The 15,885-nt window shown below is 36.5% G+C and overlaps 1 protein-coding gene across 1 annotated transcript in view; it reads left to right on the plus strand.

Moving 5' to 3' along the window:
• The window catches only part of flna (filamin A, alpha (actin binding protein 280)), a 102,788-nt gene that overhangs the window by 76,104 nt on the left and 10,799 nt on the right, over positions 1-15,885 (plus strand). Inside the window, 11 exon segments of the mRNA XM_039775565.1 lie at positions 73-240; positions 669-792; positions 1,218-1,374; positions 1,560-1,749; positions 3,346-3,369; positions 6,213-6,460; positions 7,019-7,099; positions 8,519-8,618; positions 8,710-8,850; positions 13,927-14,055; positions 14,147-14,320. Coding sequence (XP_039631499.1) covers positions 73-240; positions 669-792; positions 1,218-1,374; positions 1,560-1,749; positions 3,346-3,369; positions 6,213-6,460; positions 7,019-7,099; positions 8,519-8,618; positions 8,710-8,850; positions 13,927-14,055; positions 14,147-14,320 — 1,536 coding nt within the window.

Here is a 15,885-nt window from a genome sequence, read left to right on the forward strand (position 1 = left end):
TGTTACAGATCTTCTCAAAATAGAATTGCCCATATTCTATTGTAATTTGTTCATCTGCCTTGTGCCTCTCAGGTAGCCCTTTCTCTGTGCCAGTCCATGATGTTGTTGATGCCACCAAGGTCAAGTGTCAAGGACTAGGCTTGGGCAACAATGTGCGTGCCAACATCCCACAGACATTCACAGTAGACGCCAGTAAAGCAGGAGTTGCTCCACTGCAAGTCCGTGTGCAAGGCCCTAAAGGTAATTGTGTTTAAAATTTGACACTTAATCTAGGTTCAGAAGATTTCCTTTTGAGACTTGTGATCTGAAAATTTTAATGTCCAGATTGGATAACCTGTACCTGCTGTGGAGATTTTATTTCTGCAAATGACCCCCTCCGCCCCAACTCTGTATAATGCAGCATTTTTTTAGGTATACATTTACTCAGAATTGGTGAAAATTATCAGAGTCAAGAATGGCACACCTAGACATGTTCATGGCCCATTATTGTCATAATTTGATTTAATACCACTGCACTTTCATATAACTGGAGGAGTATGTTTTTCAACTTTTGTGTAGTGTTAATTGGGAGGCAACTTTTCTCTATTTAGAGTGCCCACAAAAGCACAGCTAGATTGTGTTGTGCTGTGAGTTTAAATTAGAAATGTTTGTTTGGTGTCTGCAAACAGGTGTGGTAGAGCCAGTGGAGGTGGTGGATAATGGAGACCAGACTCACACTGTTAATTATGTTCCAACTCGTGAAGGGCCCTACTCCGTTAATGTTCTTTATGGTGATGAGGAGATCCCACGCAGGTATGTAGGACTGGGTGTGTGTATGTGTTTTGAAGGTTTTATGCTGCTTTTTTTTTCCTAGAAGGATTTTAATGTACTGGCCAAGCTTTCTACTGCTTTTTCCATTACAGAATAAAAAATGCATTTGATAGAAGTTTAGTTTTTGTTTGCAGGGCATTAATGTGGTGCTATTGATTGAGTGGTGATGACCTAGCCCAGTTTTATGTGAAAGGACAGTTCAGTACTGAATAAGTTTTTCATAACAAATTCTGTGAGGGCTGTACAAGATTATTAAATCGTACCTTTTTTCACTGAACCTTTAAATAACAGGAAAGTTGTGCTTCGCTTAGACGAAACCACAGTTAAAGCTCAGTAGCCATTTTTTTTTGTTTCAAGTTTATATAGTTTGATCCTTTCTTTATAACTTTACCTTTGTTTCTTTTCAGTCCATTCAAGTTCAAGGTTCTTCCCACTCACGATGCCAGCAAGGTGAAAGCTAGTGGCCCAGGACTCAACACCACTGGAGTAACTGCTAGTCTGCCAGTGGAGTTCACCATTGATGCAAAGGATGCAGGAGAGGGACTCTTGGCTGTGCAGATAACGGTTTGTGTTCTCTATAGATCCAAAGCTCTAGTATCCTTGTTTATTTTAAAACACTGCTGTAGATTTGAAAAACAATTATGACATACAGTACACAGAGGGGGAATAACAAATGAGCACTGTTATATACTAAAGACAGTGGTGTATGTACATTTCTTTTTGGTAATAGAACCTCCTTTCTTGTGTAGGACCCAGAAGGAAAGCCCAAAAAAGCAAACATCCGAGACAATCAGGATGGTACATACCTAGTGTCATATGTTCCTGACATGACTGGTCGTTACACTATCCTGATCAAATATGGAGGAGATGAAATCCCATATTCTCCTTACCGAATCCGAGCACTTCCTACTGGTGATGCCAGCAAGTGCACAGTTACAGGTAATATATCAGAATTGTGCAGTACATCTTCTCCGGTGGGTTTATGTGCACGGCAAAGTGTTCTGGAAAATAGAGTATATTTAGTGTATATCAAGAATCAACAGTCTAGATTATACAGTATATGTTGCAGAAAAAAAATGCGTAGTGGCTCAAAACCTGAGAGTTTGAACTTTACCTGCAGCACTGGTAGAGGAACCACTAACAATTTAACTTTTTCATATTTTCTTTTAATTTTTTTCCTTATTGATGTAGAACAGCTCTTTCACATGGTAGATTCTGTAAAATGCAGAAATGCTTATACATTGAAGAATATATGATCTACTTGCAATGGTAAAGAATTTTAAAAGTAAATTTCAAGGTATTTAAAAGTTCATCTTGTCTAGGATATCTAATCCTGCACACAGTCAGTGTACAAAATGCAGGTTTTTATTACAACACAGATATTAACTACTTTTTTGATAACTTTTAAGAAACTGTTTTTTATATACTTTTGCAATTAATACACCACAATTAACACCTCAAATAACTGTGCTGTGTGCCTGTGGCGATTACTATGCCATCATCAAATGAACTTCAATAAGCACAGTTCACAGATGCAGACCCCATACCATAGCAGGTTTGCTTGCTTGTATTTAATAATAAAGTAAATCTATTCAGATATTGTTGAACTTGTTAAAGTAGAAATTTGTATCTAACACCACAGCATTAGTAGGCAATCTAGTTAGTATTGCTGCCTCATGGATCCAACACCCCGAGTTTAAATCTCGTAACCAGTTGTGGTCCATTTGGAGCTTGCATATCTTATTTGCATCTGTACAAGTTTCTCTCCAGGTACGCTGGTCTTGTTCCCACATCCTTAAAGATGTATAGGTTTGGCTAACTGGCTTTTTTGTTTATTCTTCTAAAACATTAGTACTAGAATTGTTTCTCCATATTTGAAAAATGTAAAATTGAGATGCTCATTAAAACAGAAAACAAACTAATAGTTCATCTGAAATGCTGACATTAACTTTTTGTCTAGCAGCTGTCAGATGCACAGTTTTATGTCAAAGTTCAAAATAAAATCCTAAAAGTGATACAGTAGTTCCATTTAATATTGCTAGTTGCCAGGTTATTATTAAAATTGAAAAAGGGTTAAAAATCTAGGTCATGCGAAAAGACAAGACAATTTCCTCTCAGGCATTAATGCAGTGTGCCATATAACAAAAAAAATTGTCTTGATTTTAGCCTTTACATCAACAAAAGCTGAAATTCTGTCCCAAACTAGGATGATGCTTGAACAATGTATTCTTTTAATGGGATGCCAGAGTCTGTGGTTGATATGTTGTGTGCTTATATGTGTGAAGGGGGTGGAGTTTATGAATGTGTGTAGTGACCCCCCCCAGTCTCTCCCTCCTTTCTTTTTATTGGTTCTCTAAGTTGAATTACATCAATAATTAACAAGGATTCACGCTTCACAATGACATGTTCACATTCTGCTGTGCACTTTAAAATCACCTATTTTTATCATTTCATTTGGAGCACATTTTTTTTTTTAATTTTGTAATTTCACAATCTTTCTGCTCTGTGCTTTTTTTCTCTTTCCCTCACCATCAGTTTCAATTGGAGGTCACGGGTTAGGTAAGATGCTTTAATTTTCCATGAGGAATAAAGCAAAGTCTCATTTCAAAATAACTTTAACATGCATTTTTAATATCTATGTTTTGGTTGTTGGAGTGATGGGGGGTGGTTGGATTTTGAAACATTGAGGCTTTGATAACTTATGGTGAACATTCTTACATGGTTTTTACTGATTCTGCAAAATACCTCAATTTGAAACCTTAGTATTTCTATTAATAAAGAATGAACATCAATCCTTATTTGTCCCCCTCCACCTCAAATTCATTAACTTTAGGCTTTTAGCTACAAGTGAATTTAATTAGTTCAATTCCCCCGGAACATCTCTCGTTTTTAACGAACCGATTATTTTGGGAGGTATTCCGTTTCAAAATCTGGTAATATTTGTGGTTTTTAAGGTCTGTGATTTTTAATTCATTTGTCCAGCAATCCATGAGAAGGGTAGATGGAGCTCAAGAGTCAAAAACATTGAAATTTAATTTTTATAACTTGTTTAAGCAAACTACCCATCCTTTTGTCAAACTGGCTTAAATCACTTCAGGGTCATGGGCAGAAGAGTCCATTTACATACTCTGTTGGGTGCACATGTACACCCATATGAGTAGGTCCTTAAGCCCATTAAACTTTCTAGTATTGTTCCATTTCCACATATTAGCTTTTTCATAAAGCATATAAAGAGAGAGGTAGGCTCAGAAAGGAGAAAGTCTGTTACAGGACAAGAGTACTCCAATGCATAGAGTCTGGATTTTGTAAATAAGTTGCACAAAGGTCTTCCACTAACAAGTAATTTAAGTGAAGGTGGAGAAAAATGAATACAGAATCTTCAACCTTGAATCTGGTGAATGAAAAACAGCACTCACCTGTACTGCCCATGTAGAAACCTTTTAACTCTAGATAGCAAATATTGTCAACTTATGTTCACCCAGTTCCTAAGACATGCTCTATTGTTGCCTTCAGATCTGCTTGTGACTGTGTTCCATATTGACTTAATGTATGGAGCATGAATTATGCTTTCCGCAAACTGCTAGGTGAGAGTTAGGGTTAGGTAAGCTGTTGAGATGAAGAAAAAAGAAACAAAGATTGCATTATTCTTCCGCTTGTGTATGATGATTGGTTCCATACAATGACCAGTTTAGGAGATTTGTCCTATGATTTTTAAAAAAAAAAAAAGTGAAACAATTCTGTATCATTTTATTACAATTTGTTGGGGGGAATTGCACGATTTCAGCACCCTTTTAGACTCCCCCCATAGAACATGCATTCTATATACAGTAGTGCCTTTTACAAATAGTTCACAATACACTTCCAGTCCTTTTTGGGTTGTTCAGAATGGGGTGGCAGGTTGGTTGGGAAGGGAATGATGGGAAGAATGTTTGAGGAATTCTTATTTTCCCCCCTTCTCCTTGACTGTTGGCTGTGTTGTCTTTTTGCCTGCCTCTCTTGGCTTGTAACCATGGTGACTGACTAACCAACCTGCATTCCGTTTGGCTGCATGGCTCTGGGAATGTATTCCCACTTGCTGTGTATTTAATTGAAAGCATGTACCTGTTGCCAGGACTGTCTCTTTTATTTATTTCCCCATCAGTAGCCTGGAAACTGGAAAGAAGTTGAAACTGGGATAAAGGCACAAAAGCCTTTATGAAGCATCCTCAAACCACAAGTAGTGCAATAAAACACCTTTTAAAGAATTGCTATCATGTATGCATGCATGTAAAATTATTTAGATTTGTGGGGGCAGGATATATCAAGGATTAAAAATGTATGTTAAGTCCCCTTTCACAATTAGAACTATTTACTGAAAACCATTCAAGAAGAGTGCTGTCTAGATAATTCAACAGAAAACATTTTAATTTTTGCCAACATTTTGATCTGTTTATTTTGGCCAAGACTCTCTTCTTCTGGATGTCTGCTGTAGTTTTAAACAAAACATTCGTAAGACATCATATTAATGGCCAATCTTACTCCTACAGTGAAGTACCTATTACTTATTGGTCACACCTTCTAGTTAGTAGTTAACTTTTTGGCTCCCAAATGACTGTTACCGAGCGCTAGCTTTTGGGATGCTGTCTGGACAAGACAAACGGAGATCTGAAATATTACTTTAAGCCCATTGTCCCTGTATCAGTAAGTTATGTCCTTCCCACCCTGCCTAGCCGCATCTCAATCCTTATCTTGGTCTTCTAGTATTACACTAGTACTAGCAGTAGATGGCATAGGAGGCCCTTCTGTTGTGATAGAACAAAGTATTGTCAGCCTTGGACATAAATAATGGGCAGGTGGTATATAATGCTGTTGTTTGTTCCTTCTACTCGGCTACATAAGCTATGGCAGCATTATTTGCTGTCAGAGATTCATGGCTGTAGTTTTAATAGAGCAATACTTGGGCACTATGTACATAGTTGTTCTTGATGCAAGGTGCATTACATAAACCTTGCTCATATAAAGCATTTTGTTACTGACCTATTTATAAGCAAAACTTATATTTTTATATATAAAAAAAAAAAAAGCTTTGTCCTGGAAATGGTTATTATGGTTGAATGGAATGTGATTAGGAAGCAGCATACTATACACACACCAACTTAAGCATTCTTCTCATCTGGCACTCATTGATGCCAGTGCCTTAATCACCCTACAATTCCAGCTTCTCTCCTTTCCATTTTCTGAATGCCGGGTTACAGTCTTTTTATTCAGACTCTGCATTGTCATGTTCATCGCATGAGGATGATGATTTGTGGGTGCCTTTGAAACAGAATTTTTGCCCAGAATTGTCCAATGATTTTTATTTTATTTATATATATATATATATTTTTTTTTTTTGCAATATTTTCCACCCACCTCCTTCCCAGGTGCTGGTGTGGGTCCTACCATTCAGATTGGAGAACAAACTGTTATCACAGTAGATGCCAAGGCAGCAGGCAAAGGGAAGGTGACTTGTACAGTTTGCACCCCTGATGGCACAGAGGTGGATGTTGATGTTGTTGAGAATCCAGATGGCACCTTTGACATCTTCTACACTGCACCCCAGCCTGGCAAATATGTCATCTGCGTGCGTTTTGGTGGGGAGCACATTCCCAACAGTCCATTCCAAGTTACTGTAAGTGTTGTTGAACATTATACATATTTAAGCAATTTACAATTGAATTTATTTCTTCTTTATTTATATTTCATCCAACGGAGGGAGGCAGTACCTGTTGGTTCGAACATCCATTGTTTTTGACATTTTTTTATTTTCATATACCATGTGTGTGGAATGTAAATATGTGTTTTTTTTTTTGTTTGTTTTTTTTTTTTATTGTATATCCAATGTTTTGTTTTAAATTAATCCTACCAACATGCTTTTGTTTGGTGTAATGATGTGTGGGCCAATCGTTCCTTTTTAATTTTGACGTTTTCTGCTTCAGTTTCATTACTAGGGTGATGCAAAGACTGCAGAGAAAGTACTTTTAAATTCGTTCTGATGTCAACTTTTTTTTTTTCTTTCTCCCAGCAGAGAAAACTTTGAATAACACAGCTTTATGTCCTAATTTAATTGACTTTTTTAATGTTGCAATTTATTGCAACTTGATCATTTTCTTTGATTTTAGGTGGATTAACTTATTTTTCATTCATTTTATGTATGAAGACTCACCATGTCTTTCCCGCTTCACTGTAGGCACTGGACAGCCAGGAACCGGATCAGATCTTGCAGCAGAGACAAGCCCCCAATTATGGTTCACCTAGCAGACAGCCTTGGGTACACACCAGATTAAAAAATTACTTCTTTTCTTTTTTCTTCCCTATTCCATGTCATCAGCAGCCAACCTGTCTTCATAAACATTACCATATCTGTCTTGTTTGTTTTTTTTTTTTTCTCCTTCAGCCAGGCAGGGGGAAGGGTGTAGAGCATTGTAAAGTAGCTAAGGGCATGCAGAAGTGCTCCAGCTAATCCTTTAGTCATTATGGTTTGGGGAACAACAGGGTTTTGACCCACAAGAACTCTGTCTCTAATGCAAGAATCATTAAACTATATGCCACAGTGTAAAAATATTCCAGTTTAAAGGAGAAGATGAAAAAGCATATAAGTAGCCTTGCTGTTACAGCTTGTTCAGTATTGTCTGTTGCCAGAATTACTCACAAGTCAGATATTTCAAAGGTTTTGAGTACAACAGGAATTGTATCCATCTTGTTTTGCTGAATGAACTTACGAAATATAAGGGTGAAGCTTATGAATCTCTAACATCCATCCAATCATTTGTTAAAACAAGATAGTCCCAGAGAGTAGTAAAATCTCTAGAATAAAAGTACTACTTGTAGAAGTAGTATATTTTGGTTGCTGTGTTTTTGGTTGTTCCCAAGCCCCTGGGAACATTTCTCCATTGCATTTTGAAGATTGTTACCCAATTTGGATATTAACAAATGAGTGGTTTATTGCAGTGAATTCTGCTTTAGGAAAGTAGTAGTATCATTTACATTGGAGACTTGCTGAGCTATGGAAGAACTTAAGTTTCTTTTATTTTTTTTTTTCTTTTATCTATTTCCTTTCCATTCTGTCTGCAGGTTGTGTTTCAGGATTCTTAACTCTGATTTTTCTGCCATTAGAGAGAGATCCTTGGAAAGTTGGGGCTTTTTTTTTTTTTTTTTCTTCCCGCCCAAATTTCCACCCCACCTCCCTCATTTTATTATTTGTTACATGCAAGCTTTCCTTTAGTTGCAGCTTTGGGAGTGGTTAATATCTGTCATCAATAAGTAGTCTATATCACTGTTCGTGTCTGGTGTTGGTAATCCCATCGCATGTTACTGTTTTTTTGTCTGTCTTTATTTGTCTCTACCTATTTTCCATCTCCTTAGAAGCATCGGGAATCTTATTTGATATTCATATTCTCCTAATGGGCCCTTGGTAGGTGATCAACTTCTTGACTCAATTGTCCTTTCAGAGTACACTTGGAATAAAAATTGAGCATTGAGGAAAAATAAGCAACCATTATTAAGGAATAAACTACTGTCTTGAAATTGTCAAATAAAACAAGTTTTCTAAAATGGGTTTATGGAGAGACTCCATCTAGCACTGAGTCAAGAAGTTTATTTTCTACTTGGGCAAGGCTTCAGAATAATCCTAAGGTAAATGTAATCAATAACCCATGTCCTGTTTCTCCTCCTCTTTCTCATTTTGCAGGCTACAGACCGCTCCATGGGCATGAATGGTCTAGATGTGGCAGGACTGCGGCCTTTTGACCTAGTTATTCCTTTCACCATTAAAAAGGGTGAAATTACAGGTTAGTCAAAAATCGAAGGGCAATTTTTAGTTTTATTAGCATTTATAAATCTTTTCACATCAGCTAACTTGTGGTTTCATTTTTATTTAAGGAGATGTAAGAATGCCCTCGGGTAAGATTGCCAAACCAGATATCACAGATAACAAGGATGGTACAGTAACCGTGAAGTATGCCCCCACCGAGGCTGGTCTGCATGAGATGGACATCAAATATGATGGAATGCATATTCCAGGTAGCATTTTCATCTACATAAAAGATCATAGAAATAGTCAAGCTAGGTATATCTTTGGTGCCTACATTTGAACAGCACAGATTGTTTTACACCTTAACTACTTTAACGCTACTTCAAATGTTCAGCCTTCACCACTATCAGTTAGTATACGTTTCAGTCTAACATGCTTTCAGAGTGTGGTTCGCAACTTTAAAACTTTGTTAAAATTGCAAGAATCTAGACTGACAGTTATTTTTACTAGCATTTTTAATTTGGCCACTAAAAGCAATCACAATTTTTAAACATAATTAAAACAAATGGACTATCAGTAAGGATAGTTGGAAAATAACAAATGTGGTGGAGAACCATCCAATTTAATATGTAACATTTTTTAATTACCACAGTGAGTGGATTTCTAACCCCCTACAAATATACTCTGAATAACTTCCCCCTTAAACTATTTCTAATCTATAATTGCAATTTGGAAATGGTGTAACTGATAACTATTTAATGGGTTTTTTAAAGAATTACTCCTGATTTTTTTTTTTTTTGGCATTTTAACCCCACTGCCTCAATAGCCAAATGATCAGACTAGGTAAGATTTCAATGTGCTATACAGAAAACTGAATAAGTATATCTTTAAGGCCTATGTCACATTTTGCCAGATTTGCTGACTGAGTTGCCCATCTCGTTGCTGGGCCATGTCAATTTAAATGTCTGAAAATCAATCACTAGGTATGTCACATTTATCAAATGTGTGACCAACTTCCAGCACAGTCGAGTTTGCCATTTTTTTTCTGATGGCCAATAACTTGCTGCCTTATGGAGCCAATGCTATACGAAGGTATGGTAGTTTCAGCTGCAATTTTAAGTTACCTTTACCTTCCATTTTAACATGGTACAAACAACACGATACAGTCAAGCTTGTGTTTGGTTTGTGAGGTCAAAAGCCCTTGTGTTCCTTATTCCTCACCACTGCATTATATGCATTTCACTTTCCAATGAGCTTTCATTTGTTAGCTTTCTTGAACATAAGCCCACCCCATGACTAAAGACAAAATCAAACCCGTGTTGACTAGATGAGTGGTTTCACAAGTGCGCTTCATCAGCTGCCTTCGATTTGACTATGCAAATGGAGGCTAAAGCTGAATTTCTGGAAAACTCAAATGTGATAAAGCCTCCAACGGCTGTTCTTGAAGCAAAAGAAACTCTGTATTAAATGCTGATTTTATTTATATATATATATATATATACACACACACACACACAGCTATTTCAGATCAGTGCAATACGCTGCTTGTTAAAATGGATAACTCCCGCCTTACATGCAAGTCTGCGTGGATATTATGAACTATCGATTTGTTCAAGTTCTATTTAAATTTTAAATAGAAGGAATTTTTATTTAGTCGACAGAAATATCTTTGGTAGGAATGGTAAAACAGACAGGAATATTATTCCTGAATAAATCAACTCAAACCTTAAACAACTTATATATTTTGCTCTCCATAAAAATATATCCTGTCTAAATTATACAAGTTAGAAATAAAGTAAACATTAAAAGAACAAACATTCAAATTTCTTTACTCTTATGTAATTTTATATAAAAATAAACTTAGATTTTAAATATCCCAAAAGATTTTGCTCTCCATAAAAATATATCCTGTCAAAATTATACAAATTCAAATATGAACATGCTGCATAACAAAACCTGGAAATATAAATAAAATGTGTTCCTTTCAGCAATAACAAATCAAATCATTCAGTTGTCTTTGCTCATATGTCATTTTAGAGCTGGACGCCTGGCATCTTTTTTGGCAACAGGTTCGTTTATGTTTGGTGTGAGGTTCTGTGTTGTGGAGATTCTCAGGATGGATTGCAGGTGCTCATCAGTGAGGCGACTCCTGTGTGCTGTTTTGTTAGTCTTTATCACTGAGAAGAGCTTCTCACACAGATATGTGCTACCAAACATGCACAAGGTTCGAGCCGCATGTAGACGGACTTTTTGTTCTTCAAAGTCACCAAAGCGCCCGCAAACTCAGTGCGCTCAGTTTATCAGCAAAGTGCGATTTGGGAACACCGTAGTGACGACTTGGTTTAACATTACTTGGCAACAGGGAAAGTGGGGCAAGGTGCATTTGTGTCTCCCATAAAAGCAGCTTTCACTTGAAATCACTTTGTGATTGTGCACGGTAAAACGTCCGCTGAAGTGTCAGATTCTTATTTAATTCTTCTGCTTTCTGTATCTTCTGCATTGCATTCAGGTTACCCTGATGTTTTGTCTCATAGTGCCGTCTTAGATTAAATTCTGTAATTACAGCCACATTAGCTCCACAAATGAGACACACGGGTTCAGTAAACATATACTCAGCCTCCCATCGGTTTTAAAGGCTCTATTTTCAGAATGAACTTTTCTCTCCAGCATCGTGTGAGCTAGCCGCAATAACTTGCAGCATCATAAGCTAGACTTGATTAACGCGTAAGTTCGCAAGGCAGCTGAAGCGCTGCATTATGGGATCTGTAGTTTATTGTGTTACCAGCACTTCATATACCTGGGCCATTAATAACAATAATACAGTATATAAAATGATCTCGCGGGCTGGATATAATTACACGCCGGGCCGGATGTGGCCCTTGAGTTTGACAAATATGGACTAAATAGAACTTGAAAAGATATATTTTTTGAAATGTGATCGCGCAATTCAGATAGAGTTGACGCGAAGCACTACAGCCTGCATCCTCCCTCGCTCTTACTTTTTACCGCTCATCTAATGAATACACTGAGTATGGCTTTACCAAAACAATCATTGATGGCGAATAAAGTATCCATTATTCGAGTATGTAGATCGGAATATATATATATACATATATATATATACCCGCGTATCGCAGCGGAGAAGTAGTGTGTTAAAAAAGCTAGAAAAAGAAAAGGGAACATTTTAAAAATAACGTAACATGACTGTCAATATACAGTATTTGTTTTGTGAGTGTTACTGAGTGTTGCTGTCATCAAGGATTTGATTATCATTATTTCTTTCAATCAGGCTCGTATTTGTAGGATGTGTTGTGTTCAAGTTACATTCCGTGTTTGTCAATCGTTGTAAAGATGACAGGTTTCTTTCATCGATTCGTTTCTTACTGCATCAATAAACAGCTCGCCTTCTTCTTTATCTGAGACCTGACACACTGCATGCACGGGTTTTTTTACACTGTCTTCCTTTAGCGGGACATTGACTTTTTCCACCGTGTGCTTTGTTTCCGCAGTAGTTGGATTTATGAATATGCTTATCAGACGCTTCATATTTTTTGCTGCCTTTTCAATTGTGTAATTCGGTTTTTGTTCAGCGCTCTTTGGAACTGTTGCCTTTTATCTGTGCACGCGCGTCAGTTCACGTGAGCCGCCGGTGTACATGCATCGAAGGTTCCCAGCTGTGCTGGTGCCATCTCGTGCTATGTCCATGGCTGTATTTAATGTTACCTTAGTCCTGGCACTTAAAACTTTCTCTCGCAGTTTCGCTGAGTTTGTGTCAAACACCACCCTGACCATCTCATCTTCCTCTCCATAAACACAGTCCTTCACCCGTGAATATTTAGTGGGAGTTTGCTATTGGATTGCCGCTGACGGACGGCCTTATATGGGCAGGCACTAAATTACAAACGCCAGCGCAGCCTGTCTATGAACTTAATTTAAAGTGTAGGTTTACATCGTGCTTTGTTTCAAGTAGCAGAACTCATGAACATGGTTGTATATGTCACTCGCCGCTTCTTATTGTTTCACTGCCTTCTCAATTATATAATGCATGTTTTCTTTAGCGCTTTTGGAGGTCTTCCTGGTTTTCTATGTACTGCGTGATTACGTGGGAGGCGTGATGATGTCACACGAAACTCCGCCCACGGCGTTCAAGCTCATCTCCATTACAGTAAATGGAGAAAACAGCTTCCAGTTATGACCATTACGCGTAGAATTTCGATATAAAACCTGCCCAACTTTTGTAAGGAAGCTGTAAGGAATGAACCTGCCAAATTTCAGCCTTCCACCCACACGGGAAGTTGGAGAATTAGTGATGAGTGAGTGAGGGCTTTGCCTTTTATTAGTATAATAATATTATAATAGTATAATATATAATAGTAATAATAATAGTATAATAATGTATATAATAAACATTTTCTGTTGAGGGACACAACTGAAGTCTTTCATATTAAATGGCAAACCTTGCATAGCTAACATACTGTATACAACCTATACTGTACAGCAAGACAGTATTTTAAAGCACATGAAAATTAGCATGCAAAGTAATAATCTTTTGCAGATTGATTGTCCTTGTATGACGTTTGCCCAAACAAATAAAGATATTTCCAAAATGTTGGATTATAGAATTGTCCATGCCTTTGATAAAATTGTGGACACTGGGTCCCCTTTTACATTAGTTTTAAATCGATAGGAATCAAATTACATTGTCTTAATGTTTCATACACAAATCCTGTGATTCTTTTGTTGATTTCATTTGAAAACCAAAGTGAAGTAGTCTCTGTGAAAATCTTTTACCTGTCATGAAATTTATTCTAATTGTTCGGACCGAATTGTCATAGAGTAAAACCTTGTACAATATGTGAAACAAAATGGTCCCATTTATTCAGTAAAAAGATCTAAGGGAGTATACATTACAGAAGGTTGAGGTGTGAAAATTAACTTGGACATGAACAGAAAAAATCAGTTTCAAATGCTTAAAGTGAGAAGTCAAGTAAAATGACACCTTTTTTTATTGGATAACTACACATTATTACAGTATGCAAGCTTTCAAGGCAACTCAGGCCCCTTCAGGGAAGATTACATCTCAAAAGCTTGCATATTGTAATATTTTTTTTAGTTAGCCAATACAAGGTGTCATTTTACTTGACTTCTCCTTACATTCATAATGGCCAGCATGGTACAACACCCTAGTACTACAAACAATACTTTGAGTCCACCAGATAACAGTATCTCAGTGATTGATTCAACTATTTATTTTACTGGTTACCTGCTTATTGTATTTCTCAGTAAATCTACAGTATGCTTTTTTTTTTATTTTTTTTTTTTTATTTTTATTTTTTTTAATTTAGGAAGCCCTCTTCAGTTCTATGTTGATTATGTGAATAGTGGTCATGTAACTGCTTATGGACCTGGATTGATTCATGGCACAGTTAACAAACCAGCTGTCTTCACTGTCAACACAAAAGACGCAGGAGAAGGTAAGTCAAGGCCAATCCATAAGTATGACATTCGCCTGGATAAAACTGTCCTGCTAGAACTGTGTTAATATTAAGTCATTTTTCTTTTAAGGTGGACTTTCTTTGGCTATTGAAGGACCTTCAAAAGCTGACATCAGTTGCACTGATAACCAAGATGGCACTTGTACAGTATCTTATCTGCCAGTACTTCCTGGCGATTACAACATTCTTGTGAAGTACAATGACAAACATATCGCTGGAAGCCCTTTTGTTTCTAAAATCACAGGTAAACATTAAACCACTCTTCTTTTGAGCCATATCGGCTCACATCTTACTAATTACTAATTTTAAAATTGAAACTGTTTGTTTGTGAAAGGCAGGTAAAAGCTTAAATCTACAAAGTTCAAACTGTGCCCATCAGTGATTTAAAGTTTTTTTTTCTCTGTTCTTGTTTATAGTTTATGCAGTGTAGCTAATGTTAACTCAACAGTTTAACATTTATTATTTATATTCTTAGCAAATAGTTATTTAATTCACAGCTATAAGCTAGAAGAATGAAGTACAAGGAAGCTTCAAGATCTCTTTCAATTCACCTTTAGCAGTTTGATGGAAAGCATTAAACAAGATATCAACAAATGGTCAACATTTTTTTTTACCTCACTCCAGTGGGCACAGATAATATAATTAAAATAGAATGAGATTTTCTTTAAAAAAAAAAAAATGTAAAATTAACATTATATAGATTGAGAGCAAACAGTAGCATTGTGCTACCTGACTTTCAGCTATATCACTGGGTGTCTTTCCAAAACACACCTAATCCCCATCTCCAGATTTTTTTGCTACTGTTAAATTTTAGGGATTCTTTGTAGACTTGTAGGTGCTGAATCCAAATCTGGTCACAATTGTTCTGTCATACCCACTTTTTGAGTGGTTTAAAATGAACAATGCCAGGCAGTTGTAGCCTCACTGAGGCACGTTTTAAGAGCTGTCTAAAATTAATTAATTTTGAGCAATTCCTTTGACAGCAAAGGATTTATTCTCAATTTAAAACCTGTTGCAGCAGTGTTTGGAATTATTTCAGACACGTTTAGACTGTCTTGTGATAAGCTAATTATTATTTCCTATAATAAAACATTGATGTGATGATGATTAATTCTGCTCAATTGGTAGACTCCTAATATGTACTCCAATTTATTTATTTTATTTTTGTGTAGAACTATGCACAGCTTCTGTGGAAATTAAGAATGTATTCCACATTGCCCTGCCAGTATCCCAGCTAAACTCCTATTTTATTTAATAAGAGGTTATATAACACAGTGGATAACGTATTACTAATTAGCTCTGTTTTGTGTAGGTGAGGTCTAGTGTGGTTTGTAATTAGTGTTGTTTCTGGGATATATGGGATTAATTGTATTCCAAATTGAACAAACTTAAATGCCATATGTTTCAGTGAAACAAACGTCGTGTTAGCACTTTTATGGTAATGAATATTTTTGGAACAAATAACTAAATTAACATTAACATAAATTATTTCTTAGCCATCTGCTTTATTAAAATATATGTTTTAAAGTAATGAGAGAAAATACATTCTACCTTTTCTGGTCACTGGTTTTCCCTTTGAACATCAAGTGACTCTATGATAACCCTAACTACAAAGAGGACTATTTCATTTGTTAGGTAGAATGCCCAGAGGGGACTGGGCAGTCCCGTGGCCTGGAACCCCTGCAGATTTTTGTTTTTTTTTTTCTTTCTCTCCAGCCGTCTGGAGTTTTTTTTTTTCTGTCCACCCTGGCCATCTGACCTTACTCCTTTTCTATGTTAACTAATGTTGTCTTATTTTAATTTCTTATT

The sequence above is a fragment of the Polypterus senegalus genome, chromosome 13 (assembly GCF_016835505.1).
Source record: "Polypterus senegalus isolate Bchr_013 chromosome 13, ASM1683550v1, whole genome shotgun sequence".
NCBI classification, from domain to species: Eukaryota; Metazoa; Chordata; class Cladistia; order Polypteriformes; family Polypteridae; genus Polypterus; species Polypterus senegalus.